The 13761-nt window shown below is 37.7% G+C and overlaps 2 protein-coding genes across 2 annotated transcripts in view; both read left to right on the forward strand.

Moving 5' to 3' along the window:
• Window positions 1-522: 522 nt before the first annotated feature.
• LOC110038506 (pentatricopeptide repeat-containing protein At5g15980, mitochondrial-like) lies at window positions 523-2761 on the forward strand. Its single transcript, XM_020743371.1, has one exon. The coding sequence runs from the start codon at window positions 639-641 to the stop codon at window positions 2544-2546; it is 1908 nt and encodes a 635-aa protein (XP_020599030.1). The 5' UTR covers window positions 523-638; the 3' UTR covers window positions 2547-2761.
• A 5588-nt stretch (window positions 2762-8349) lies between these two features.
• The window catches only part of LOC110038495 (ribonuclease E/G-like protein, chloroplastic), a 112152-nt gene continuing 106740 nt past the window's right edge, over window positions 8350-13761 (forward strand). Inside the window, exon 1 of the mRNA XM_020743359.1 lies at window positions 8350-8670. Within this exon, the coding sequence (XP_020599018.1) occupies window positions 8510-8670 (161 nt within the window). The 5' untranslated portion in view covers window positions 8350-8509. The remainder of the gene's footprint in view (window positions 8671-13761) is intronic.

Consider the following 13761-nt stretch of genomic DNA (forward strand, 5'->3'; position numbering starts at 1 on the left):
GAAACGAATTTTTAATATAATTTTTAATTTTGTATAAAAATTATATTTATTTATTAAAAATTAAAATAATAATCATTTTGAGGTGGTTTGAAAGATTTGAGTGGTATAAACCTAAAAATTAAAATTTTAGTGTTTAACAGTGAAAAAAATTGCGTGCGTAAGACGTACGCAACATTGTGTACGTCAGAATTATACAGAGGGTACAGGAGGGTTATATCTGTGTTATATTCTCTGTAATCTCCTCATAATCTAACTGTAACATATAAATATATGAAAGTAGAACCGTGAAACTTAATAGAAGATAAGTATATGCTACATGTAGGTTATAGAAGATATAACGCTGATACTATGGCTCTGTAGGCTCTGTATAAGCCTGATATCTCTTAGGTACTCAAAATTTTCCTGTTTAAAAGTGGTATGTATGTAAATGCCGCAATTTCCAATTTACATGATTTAAGTGAAGTTTGTGCCCATCGGTTGTCTTCTTCCGGAGGAGCTGTCTCCAAACCCTAACCCACTAAACCCAACGTCCTCATATTGTCCCTGCTCTCCATTCTTCTACGCAGTCGTCTGATCATAACCCGAACTGCTCTTCGGTTCTTTTCAGCCTCTCTATCTCACCGCCGCCACGGCTTCGAATGATGAAAAGCGCTTGGAAATCGCTCTACCCGCGGATCTCTACACAGCTCTCAAGGACTGGTTTATCCCAGGTGAGGCCATGGGAACAACAAATCTCTATATTCGTTCAACCTCTAGTCACCATTCGTGTGGCTAGAAACCTTGAACGGCGTTATTTCTCGTCGGAGGCTGCTATCGAGCGCGAGGATCGCGATCTCGCTTTTGTGGCAGATATCTTTTCTAAGCGCATCGATTCCCATGAGATCCAGGCCGAGTTTGAATCCCGCAATGTTTATCTGGATCGGGAGACCGTATATTTGGCACTTCAGAACCTCGAAGGGAATTTGGAAACGGCTCGGAGGTTCTTCGATTGGGTATCCGATAGAGATAGCCAGATTTTGAGGTCAAAATCTTACAATATGATGCTCAGAATTGTAGGGATCAATGGGGAGTCAGGGGAGTTCTGGGACTTCGTTGAGACCATGAAAAAGAAAGGCTTTGGGATCTCCAAGGATACATATTTGAAGATCCATGAAAGTCTTGTAAATGATGGGAAGGGAGATGATTTTGGAACACATTTGAAAGAAGTGTATCTCCAAAATACTGATCAACATATAGTTGCGAGAATGTGCCCAAAGATTTGCAGGATACTCAACGAAAAAGCAGATTCAGAAGAAATACAGAAGAAATTACTGCATTTAGACATTTCTTTGTCCTCTGAGTTGATTGTTTCTGTACTGGAAAGCGTAGGCTCCAATCCACAAAAAGCTCTGATTTTTTTGGAATGGGTCAGAGACATACAGTATTTTAAAATAGATGGTACTGTTTACAATGCATTTGCTAAGGTTTTCGGTCGAGAAGATTGCATCAAGGAATTCTGGGACGTTCTTCATAAGATGAGAAACGCTGGATATAAATTGGAGCATGATGTATATTTTACAGTTTTAGATAGGTTCCAAAAGAGGAAAATGGTTGCTGCAGCTATAGATTTGTATGAGTTCGCCATGGCTGGTCCTGGAAAGCCACCAGCTGGTGATTTCTTGCACCTTTTAAAAAAGATTGTTGTCAGCAAAGATCTGGACATGACTTTGATAACAAGGATTGTTACCATTTTTATAAAGTCTGGAAATACCATAAATGCATCAACTTTTGTAGGTGCACTGAAATCACTTAAGAGTGTTGGCAGACTGGGAGAGTGTGGCAACGTCTTGAAGGCCATGGAGGAAGGGGGGTTTGTAGCAGATAGCTCAATACATAACCAGGTAGTTGTAGGCTTGTGTGGAGCCGGAAAACTTGACGCGGCTTGTGAACATGTGAGGAGCCTGGAAAATTTAGGCCTTTTTCCAAATCTGAAGGCCTGGGCATTTTTGGTTCAGAACCATGCTCTAGCTGGTGAGCTCGACAAGGCAGTTTCTTATTTTCATGAAATGGTTGAAACCAATGGTTGTGGCCATGATGATGGCAGTGCATTTGAAGTATTGGTCAGCGGGCTTTTTAAGAAGAATCGAAATATGGATGCTTTCAGGATTCTTAAAGAGATGGTCATGAAGAAGAAATATCGACCACAACATAGCACTTATAAGCTTCTTATTGAAAAGTTGGTAAATCAGGGTTCTTTGAAAGAAGCCATGAGTCTCCTTGAGTTGATGAAAGGACAAGGATTTCCACCATTTGTGGAACCATTTATGGTTCATATGTCCAAGTCGGGCTCTGTTTCTGATGCTATGGGTTTTTTGAAGGCAATGACTGTTAAACAATTCCCATCCGTTGCAGTTTTTCTTCGTCTTTTCAGAGCTTTACTGGAAGCAGGGAGACACGAAGTTGCGCATGATATACTTTCGAAATCTCCAGGCTGTGTTCGTAACCATGTGGATATATTGGATATTTTCTCTTCTTTAAAGCCAAATAATGGAACTGCCCTAGCTTAGTGCTTATGGGCTTGCAGCAGCAATGCTCTATTGTACCATCCATTTGGTTATGAATTGAAATGTTTTAACATTGGTTAAATTGGAATTAATCAATTGAATAGATAAATACAGCTGGTTGGTCTTTTATCTCCAGTAAAACAGGAGTTATTAGGAGCAATACCCTTTCTAATCCTTTACCTTCCGTGGCTGAGGGTTGTGTAGATCATATTCCTTTTTCTTAGGTCCTGTAATGCAGTCTTTAGTCCTTAATCCTTACAATGTTTGCATAAATTTTTTTTTTGCTAATATTGAAGGGCATTCAATTTTTATTTTCCAAGTTTGATGCGAACTCATAAGCTTGTTTGGGATGAAATATAGGTATCATATCTGCAGGTCTTAACTGTTCTACTTCCAATTTGGAGAAACTTGCTCAGCTGAAAGGAGAGGAGGTATATACCGGCTTGACTGAAATGAGAGGAAGGAAGTAGCTCTACTAACCCTTGACCCCCTTGGAGACTTCTGCTTTCCCCACCCAAAGGCTCGTTCCCTTCCCTCAGACATTGTGGTCTCTAACTTTCTTTCACTTAACCTTTTCTTGATTTTATGATACCTTTTCTTTCTTATGGATGGCTCTAAAATACTTTCCTCAAATCTTTGAATCGGTCGCAGGGACCGATAGATCGATTCTGTTATCAAGAGAGGTGGCTCGTTTATATGACTTTTATATCTTCGACCTCACAATAGAGCTTCAAACCGTTGGGGGGAGTGCACAAGTGACTGACAGGTTTGGGACGACCTCATCTTCTACCGAGACCAGCTCAAGTTTGGCAAGGTTACCCTTCTGCTACGAATTGCGAGCGATTTTCAATCATTATCGAGTTATCTTGGCATATATTAAGCCTAACTCTATTGTCGGTATAATGACTTACATCGTTCACTGTCGTCGGATCGAAGCTCTTTGGTGATACAACTTCTTAGCTTATATATTTTCATTTTAGGTTGATCTAGATGATTATGTGCAATTTAGTTCGATCAACAAATACTTGTTGCTTGGTTTAGAAAACAAGATGAAGGATTGAAAACTATGCTTTCTCATCGGCTCACCTCTCCTGGGCTGAGGAATCTAGATCGTCTCAATAGGGTGTGTGTTTACAAGAAGAAAAAGAATCTGACGATGAGGAGGGCACAATTTGTAGGAGACAATTGTCGGTTCAACAATTCATCGTTCTGTTGATTATCAGCATGGTGCTTCAGCTAGAGAAATCCAGTTAGATGATTGTTGCCCTCTAGGCTGCCTCTAATGTTAAGGAGGCCGAACGAGGGGAGTAGGTTGCCATTCGAGTTGCCCAGAAAAAACTGAGGGCAAAGTTTGTCCACTCAGAGACTGTAGTGAGAGTGGACAAGGCGCAAGTAGTGGCCCATGTCTGAGAGTACACAGAAGAAGATGTGGACTTTATATTTTCCGTCTTTCAGTCTTCAGTTATGATTTAGAGAGTCTCTACTAGAGAGTTGTTTCTCATTGAGAGAGACCTAAGAGTTCTTTGGTAGGTATAGGTCCTTCCAAAACACAATGCCAGGATGCTAAACGAAATCAAGCTTTTCAGAAGAAAGTGAAGCTAAGGATGAGGCTTCAGAAGAGAGGCTGGAAGCAGGGTCAACGACCTCTTGGTCTGTTGTTATAAGTTTTATTATGTTGTCAGAAAGAGGAGAAACTAGTCAACCTTCTCTGGTGGCTCCTTTTGAGCCCAAGCCACAACCTAAACCTGCCACTCGTGAGGAAGAAATCCGTCGTCGAAGGTAAAGGCTCCTAGGATCAACTCGAGTACCTTGCATCTCCCTTCTGAGAAAAAAAACAAAAGAGTTCCTCTCGCTTTTGGTCCTCTATGCAGAGGGAGGCGACAAAGGTATACACGAGCAAAGATGAGTGGTTTACTTTCACCAATATGAAAAGGAGCTTGTACTCGGACTCTCCGACCGTAGCCTTATATACCTCCGGTCTCGCAACTCTGAGGAGCATCTCCATGAGGACAATCACCTAAGCCTATGTCAGTTTGTCGATCAATATCTGCTAATGACATTCAAGGCCTTGCACTTCCGATCTACACTCCTCTTGGCGTTAGAGTAGAGATCATATAAAGCTTAAAAGATGGCAAAGCTCGTGGAGGAACGAGCAAAGGTTGTTGAAAAGCTGGCAAAGACCGCCAAGAGACGGGCAAATATGGCTAAGTGGCGGCCGGAGGAAGCGAAGACGGAGGTGCATAGTAAGTCGAAGTTGTAGTCAGTCACCTAAGAGGAGAATAAAACTTCGAAGGGCAAGATGGCAACAATGAAGACAAAAGAGATTTTTTTTATAGACTAAGCACCTCTAGCTCGAGACACAACAGGCGATCAATCAGTCTGTGTAAGTGAATCTTATCGATCCTTAGTGGTCAGACTTAGAAGAGATTGCTAAACTCCTCTCTTGCTCTTTGGCTGAAGAAGAGGAGAAGGACGAGTTAGAGGATGTGAGCACTGAGGATGACGAGGGATCCTCTAATGCTTAACTCAGCTTTGATTCATCTATACTTAGGATTTTTTTTCTTTATTTGTTTGTAAATCATAGAAAACTTCAAAGGAAATTTTAGTAAATCTTTTATTCATGAAATGAAACGAATTTTTAATCGGTTTTTACCTTTGTCTTATACATTTACCTTTATTGTATTTTTTACTTAGTGACGGTTCGACCTCTAGAGAGTGTCTTTAATTAATTTTGACGCGCTACTGCCCAAGTCAAGTCTTATATTTCATATGTATCAGTTGATCGGTCGGGTGCGCTCTACTCACCCTAGATCTTTTCGCTAATGAGTAGGAAACCACATCCAGAACTTGACCTATATCGAGTTAGGGGACATATTTTTCTTAATGCTCGAGCGTTGATGGTCGATTCCTGAGAAGATGTCCATCAAATGTTAATCATCGTTGTTGGCTATTTAAAGTTGGGTTTTATTGATCAGATGTCTTGCGTCATTATCGATTTTTTGTTACATTTTACTGATTGGATATCATGCGTCATTGTCGGTTCACGACTCTAGTTTGAATTCCCTGAGTGTTAGCTAGATATTGACAATTTTTTGGGTGAACACCTTGAGTTTCCTGAGTGTTGCTCAAACATGAGATTGTGCACATAGTTAGTCGTGATATGTCTTTAATAATTTCTTTTTGTAATGAATAAATGTACAAGATTTGCAATGAAAACGCCTTTGCTTTTTACTCATGGTGCTACAAAGAATTCTTTCGAAAAAATAATTTTTTCAAGTCATCTCCGCTCCATGTCCGAGGGGCGTCTTTTCTTGTGTAGGCCTTCGGTTGTACGCTCAAGGGGAAACTTGTTGGTTGATAATGAACAAGCCAGATCATGTCTGGTCGGTTGGACTGGCCAGCTTTAATACAAGGTTTTCGAGGGCAAAAATATTCTCTCAAGCACGCCTGTTGTAGTACCGAGTCGTTCTCATCATTATTTCTTTTTATCGAAGAGATGAGTTATCCTGTTTTTCCTCTACAAATTCGAGCACAAGTGTCATCCCCTCATCGTTGGCTTTTGCAACTTGACCATGTTTTCTTCTTCAAATGTTTCCCATAAAATAGAAGAAAGGATCTCGACCCAATTCCACTGTGCTTCTTTGATGTCTTCCTTAACAATTTTAAGATATTTTTTTTGTCGTCTTCGACTTTTCCATTAGTCTTAGGATAATGCACATATGAGAACTTTAAGTTGATCCTCTGATTTTGATAGAAGTCTTTTACAACTTTGTTGCGAGCTGTCTTATTATTTGTGATGATAACTAGTGGAAACCCATAACGCAAATCAGGTCCGTCTAGATGAAGTTTGCGCTCTGTTTTTTGTTATCGTGGTGCATACTTCTGAAGAACTATTAACAAGGATATTAATTTCACCACATTTATCATCAATTTCAAGACTTATAGAAGAGATATCATCAGGGATATTAATATCAGGCGACACATATAAAACAAAATGAACGTTAAAGTCAGATACTAGAACAAAATGGGAGGCATACTCCTATTCCTTTGAACAATATGGATTTGATTATTCCTATTAGTATTCTACCACGATAAATATACATAATGCAACATCTTGAGTATAATAAATTTTCAGAGAAGAAGATAGATTATGAGGAAAGTTGAAAAGATTTACGAGAAGTATGTTTCCATCTATAAATGGAATACAAATTCATAGAAGGTAAAAGGGCCGAGCTCCTAAGACATAAGAGAACACAATATGATGATCTTTGAAGCAAACCCTAGGGGTTTTCCCAATAGATTGGAAAAAAAGAGAAAACCCTCAGATCTCAGCATTGCTTTAAAACACTTCAAACCCAAAATCACTTAATTTTGCTTTTCCAGTGAAGCGTACAAAATAAAAAATATATCTTAAAAAAATTATAAATTAATTTTAAGAAAATCATTTAATAAAATTTCTTAATTATAAAATTTAAATTTTTTTAAGTTCTTAATAATCATATAAATTAGTTAAAAAATTGAAATAAAAAAAAAACTTGGCGAATAGGGTAGCCCACCCAACATGTAGGCAACTTAGAAAAAAAAATATTTTTTAAAAGAATTTTGTTTATGTTTCACCAATTTAATGTAAAACATTAAATAAAATTGATTCATTATGACATTTCATATATTTAAATTTATATAAAATACATCATATAATTAATAAAACTACTTTAATATTACAATGAAGTCATTGTGTTAGAGCTCCAAATAATTATATAACTCAAAAGAAATTAAAAAAAAAAGGGCGAGAAGCAAGTAGCCCATGGAGTAGCTCCTTTACACACACACACACACACACACACACACACACACACACACATATATATATTAAAATTATCCTTTTGTTAAAAGATTATTTAAAATTCCCCACCTCTTTTTTTATAAATTTGTCAGCTAGAAAAATATTCTTAATTGGTTGATTGATTTCTTCTCAATTAGGTGTGAACCAACTCATCCTAGTCCGATTAGTTCATTATCGGACACAACCAAAAAATTTCATCAAGTTGAATCATTCTCCACATTCACTATACTTGCTCACTCAAATTTGCTCAAAATTAAGGAATAAATTAGGGCATTTGATTAATTTACTAAATCCATAAGGTTTTTTCAACCTCCCACCCACACCGCGACACCCTTGAGTCGGGCTTTGATTGGAGAAAATTTTTCATCCGGAGTCCGAAAGCAGCTTTGCGCGCGGACTCTAGTAATATGCCGCCATGTGTGATATATGGTGTCCACTTAAAAAAATATTAAAGTATAACCACATAGGGTATTAGAGTGGAACCGTAGTGGTTATTGGAATAGAACCGCAAATATTATTAGGGGGTTATTGGGGCATTGATTCTAATAACATCACAATAATTTCTCAATAACCCCCAAATAACTTCCGCAGTTCTACTCCAATAACTCTCTGCAATAACCCCCTATAACTTTCGGAGTTTCACTTCAATAAACCACGACAATAACCCCACAATAACACCCAAATAACCCCACCCACCCCACTCTAAAACCCCCCCCCCCCCCCCCCCATAAACTCCGCGATTCCATTTCAATAACCCCTACATAACAGCCACAATAACCGCCCCGAGCTACGTCCAGAAAGTTTTTACCTTTGATTAGCCCGCTTAAATTTACTGTCTGAGTGTCGATCAGAACCATCTGAGCTGACGCGACCCGACTCAGACCGGATGTGACCGACTCGACCCAAAACCGGCCTCAAAGCCCGAGTCGGCATTTAAAGTTTCATTCGGCTTTTCGATACTCATCGTTGCTCACTCGTGCATCTGCTCTCCTCGAGACTTATCGCAATCTCCTCCTCTCTCACAGCCGGAGGAAGCGGGAAGACAGCGAGCTCAGGATAGAGTACTCTCAGCCCTACTACCTCGGAATGTGCTTCTGCGTAATTCCCCCCTTCGCGGTTTTGCATGGGTTTTCTCTCCCACCCATCGCTTGTCCCCCCTAGCCTTTGTGGATCTTTAGGAGGCCGCTCCATGGAGCTCTACGGAGCCTCACACCCGCTGCGCCTCGGCCGGAGGGCTTCCCTCGACTCGTCTCATCTCTCTTCCACTAATAGTTTTTCCTTCCCGTAATGAAATTTGGTTTTTTATTTTTTTATTTTTTGCCTCATAATTTTGTTGTTGAACTTTGATGCTAGTTTGCCAATTTTCTTTTCAGAAATCCTTTGTTATACCTTTTTATTTTATTTTATTTTTCTCTAGATTGATAGCCTTACATACTTCTCTAGCGTAAGCTGTGTGCTTGCTTTTAGTTAGTGGGTGAAATATTACCAGTTTAACTATTTTTTTTGTGGTTTTTTTGAATCATATCACACATTTTCCATGGAAGGATTGAGGAAGGAAAACTCATTATTTTTATGAATATTGTGAATAACACTCTATCAGAGTCTACCATTCTCATACCTACGAATGCGTTGAGTGGTCGTATGGTAGTCATGAGATAAGGTGTTGGGTTCTCAGGTATAGTTTTATCGAGTAGTTTAACGGTTTTAATTGATACTATTCCATTTCTTTGTATGTTGGGCTTAATTTGGTCCCCATGTTTCACCCCCCATGTAGTGGTATTAAAGCTGATTGTTCAATTGGGAGTGACTGATTTACTTCATTTTTGATTTTCATGGAGCATCCCCCCATGATTAAGCAACGTTAACTGCAGGTTCCTTGAATGTCACATCTGCACTTTTGGTGCATGGTTATTTTAATTATATAACAGTTTTTATATTAAGGGGACTCATGTTCCAATTGTAGGGTGGACCTGAGGAAAACCAAAATTTCATTTTAGCCATCCCCTTGGATATAGAAAGGTTGTGTGGAGCAAATAAGTTTTGTTCTTTATGCTTAAAATCTGTTCAAGCAAGACACGAGCTTCCCCTTGATGTCCACCACATCCTCAAGGAGTTCCAAGTGTTGGAAGTTGCCGGTGGGGCTTGATTTCCTTTCATTTAGAGCTCTTTGGTATAGCATATAACATAATTCAGTAGAGAGAGAGAGAAGGACTGGTTTAGGAGGAACTTGAATTGATTTTAATTACTACGCAAAACAGTACAAGGCCTGATATTTATAAATGGAGCAGTAGCAGAATCATTTGAACAAATCATACCAAAATGAAGTTTGAAATGAAATTAAGGGTATGTTTGGGGTAGCTGCAGCTTATCCAGCTTTTGCTGATAAGCAACTTATCTTGATAATCTGCTGATGAACAGCTGATCCAGATAAGCTGTCTGACTGTTTGGTTTGCGCTTATGGAAAACAACTGATTCTGAAAAATTGATTATTCTGCCCCTGTTCTGAATAAGCCGTTTAGCTGTTTGATTAGTGCGTTTTGTAAACAGCTTATTTGCAAATTTTTTTTAATTAAATAAATAATCTGTGCAACAGAATTTGTTATTTTCTCAACAAAAATAAAGAAAAATGTTCAGACAAGAAAATACAAAAAAGTTAATTTATATTTATATAACTAAAACATATCCGATCACATCAAACGAATATGTTACAGATACAAAAGTCAAATGCACCAGCACATACTGCTACAAAGTATAATAAGAGCCCATAAAAAAGAAAAAATAACATGTTAAAATGACAAGTAAAAATATGATAATGTTAACTTTATAATGTAGCAGCATATCACGACACATGCCACCTGCATCTGACACTCCAGAACCCTGAGCAAAACTGTCCGACTGCGATATCGTAGAAACGGAAGAACTCGAACCACATGAGGTGGTCTCCCGTTGTGGTACTATCGAACTCTTAGCAGCTGTGTCGAATTGGAATATCGTAGAAACAATTGCACCGTCGGCCCACCTGAAGAATTTGCAGTCTTCCGGTCCTTATCCCCACAGCGGACACCTGTAGAATTGCCGCCCGTAGCTATGTGTCTGTCGTGACGTGAGTAGCAATGAAGGTAGCCCACATCGTCCACATCGGCACATCACTTGTCTTGACTTCCTTGAATACCTCGAGTTCATTGTCCTGCAATTATTATAACCGTAAGCATATCCTTCCATAGGATATAATTTTACCATCATAGAATGAAGAAAAGGCCTGCACATAATTGATTTAAATTTTCTTCCATTCAGATATAGAGCAATTAGAGTTCATACAATAACATTATCATATCTCACCATCTTAGGAAACCATTTAAATCAAGGCATTATTCTTATCATTTGAAGTACAACTTGTTAATGCTAGTAGGAATTTCCCTTTAAGGATTCATTTTATTGCCTTTTTTGTCTTATGGCAAAGTTAATCTTTTGTTTTAGAACATCAGTTTGAGTTTTGATGTTCTTGAAATCCTGCAATTCTTTCCAACCATTATGTGCTAATTGGTGCTTCTTCAATTGTATATTTTCAGAGAATGCTTGTATAAGTTTATTGAATAATGAAATTGGTTTTTTTTATTGCTTTTTTGTATATGTTTGCAAATCTTACACCTAAACTTGAATTTTTATATATATGTTGTCTTACTCGTGCATGAAAATATGTATCTGACTTTTAAAAAGTCAAAATCATGATATTTTTGATGTGATATGAAAGATTTGGGTGGCATAAATGTGAAAAGCAAAATTTAGGTGTTTAGATATGTAAATGCATAGGAATTGGGTCGTATGTATGTAAATGCTCTTTTTTTTAATAATTTGTTATGCAAATATGCTGCTAATTTATATGCAAATCAAACTCAGATTTTTATTAGAGACCAATTCTTGGAGAGACTAATTTTGTAAATTTTATAAAAAAGGGTAATAGTTCAGATTTCCTTTTTTGGCCATTGAAATTTACATTCTGATGTTAGTATTAATTTTTCTTAAAACTATCATGATATTATATAAGGTTTTCATGACAAACCACAAAGTTATTGTCAGGGCTTTAAGTGAAAATTTGGAGGCACAACCAGGGTCATTAGGGATGCAAGTTTTAAGCAAATAATGGAGGAAGGAGCATTCAAAGAATAAATATGGATGTGTTTTATGATAAGTTTGACAAAGAACACATTGCAAGTTAACATGAATCTCTCTCTATAAAAGATTGTCCTTTGTTTTCAAGCTATGTTTGCTCCAACCTGTTTCAGGACGCTCTTGCTCTTCATAAATAAAAGAATAAGCAAATTTATGAGAGAAGTTCTTACTCCACCAAACGTAGATTTGCTCCCTCCCGCCTAGTGCGGTGTTGAGGATGAGATGAGTACAATCTTTCCAAAATATTATATGTGGTAGGTAAAGACTATCTGTTGTGAATATCCATTTCAAAAACTTTAATATCATTAGGGTGTGAAAACCAAGAGAAAATACCGAATTTCTCATAGAAAGAGGTGCCACTAAGGCAGAGATCAAATAAAAATAGAAGCTTGCTGTTATAGTTCACTTGGAAAGTGAGACAACGTCTAATTTTTACAGCCACCTTCACTAAAGTTTTTAAAATCTGGAGGTATTTTTACAGCCACCTCCATTTTCTTGCTGTTCAACACAGTTTAGGTTGGGAAATTTACAAACAGCTAACATGAAGCAACAGCAAGTTATTGGGAAATTTACAAACATACCATGCAGTTTCTATGTATTTACATATCTTACACCTAAAGTTTGATGTTTAAGTTCAGAATCAAGCAGGTTCAGCAATTACTTCATAAACCATCAATTGCCAGGATAAAACTCTTTAAGCAATTACTTCAGCAACAGAAAGTTGCAAACTATTACTTCAGCATAATAGTAGCGCTGCCTCAGAAGTTGCAAATTATCTCTGTATTGGTTCCAATAAGACAACAGATAAGGGAAAAAAATGGCATAGTATAAATTTGGAAAATACAATGGCATAAACCTTCAAGTTCTTTCTAAGAAAATGTAGTGATTATGATATATTCCTGCTTATTTTTTCACCATAGTTCAAACATTCTTCGTCTAACAAACAGTATTCATTCACTTCAGTAACTCAGCTTAGTATCATCATCCCCACTATCCTTCAAACGATGAATATAAAAGCATTGCTTATGGGGCGCCTCTGCAAACCACTTTATGGGACACATGGAAAAGCAGAACTACGTAGAACTTTATGAAGAACAAACCATTTTCCCCACTAGCTTCAGAATCCAAACAATAGCAGAATAAGAATAAAAAACTTCAGAATCCAAATTTTGGGCACGGTATAAACTTCATAATCCAAACAGAAATAGTTATAGGAAAATAAAATGAAGTAAAGACAAGTTTTGAAAGCAAAAATCAAATTTCTACTTAAAACATAACAAAATTGCAAGTCTCAAGTTTAAATCCTGCTCTTTCATCAATATGCATCAGTATACAAAAGATTCAACAACTGTGCAAAAAAGGTTAACAAAAACTGACTTTCAACTTCGCCAAAGTACAAAAAATTGCTTTTTTGAAAAACTGACTTTGAACTTCGTCAAAGTCCAAAAAATTGCTATTTCAAAAAATTAACTTTGAACTTCGCTATACAACAACTTCACCCACGAGAAGTAGTGTCATGATCGCACAATTTCGTCCGCTATCTGGTCTCGCAATGTCACCATTTCCCTTGCACCTTCACCTTCGCGCCTGTAAGGATGTTCTGATTCATCTTGGGGTATGGGACGACCGACATGGAATTCAAATGCTTCTTGTGGAATATGATGCAAGTTTTCATCTACAGATGCAAAATCCTCATCAGAGCGTGAATGATGTCGTCGTATGTAGTTATGCAGAGTCATTGTTGCCACGACTATTTTTGCTTGCTTCGAAAATGGGTAGGTTGACATGTCACGTAATATCACCTACTTCTTCTTCCATACCCCAAATGACCTCTCAATGACACAACGTAAAGAGGAGTGTCGCTTGTTAAAAATTTCCTTTCTACCACGTGCAACCCCGCTTGACCTCTCGAAGTCCGAAATGTGGTACTTCGTGTCGGCATAAGGCTTTAGTTAACCCATTTGTAAAGGACATCCGACGTCAACTAGATAATACTTACCTGCACGAAATACATATTTTAGTAACGACTCAAGAATATCTGATATATTTGCTATAACAATGTACCAGGAGGGGGTTTGGAAAGTAATGAGTTCGACGTCTTGTTGCAACTTTAAAAACATGACTATCGTGAGCGCTGCCTTCCCATCCGACCATCACAAATGTAAAACACATATTAAAATCACAAATGACCAATTAAAATCACAA

The sequence above is a fragment of the Phalaenopsis equestris genome, unplaced genomic scaffold (assembly GCF_001263595.1).
Source record: "Phalaenopsis equestris unplaced genomic scaffold, ASM126359v1 Scaffold232974, whole genome shotgun sequence".
Lineage (NCBI taxonomy): Eukaryota > Viridiplantae > Streptophyta > Magnoliopsida > Asparagales > Orchidaceae > Phalaenopsis > Phalaenopsis equestris.

Coding starts and splice junctions, on each gene's coding strand:
- LOC110038506 (XM_020743371.1), top strand. CDS start 639: ATGATGAAAAGCGCTTGGAAATCGCTCTACCCGCGGATCTCTACACAG.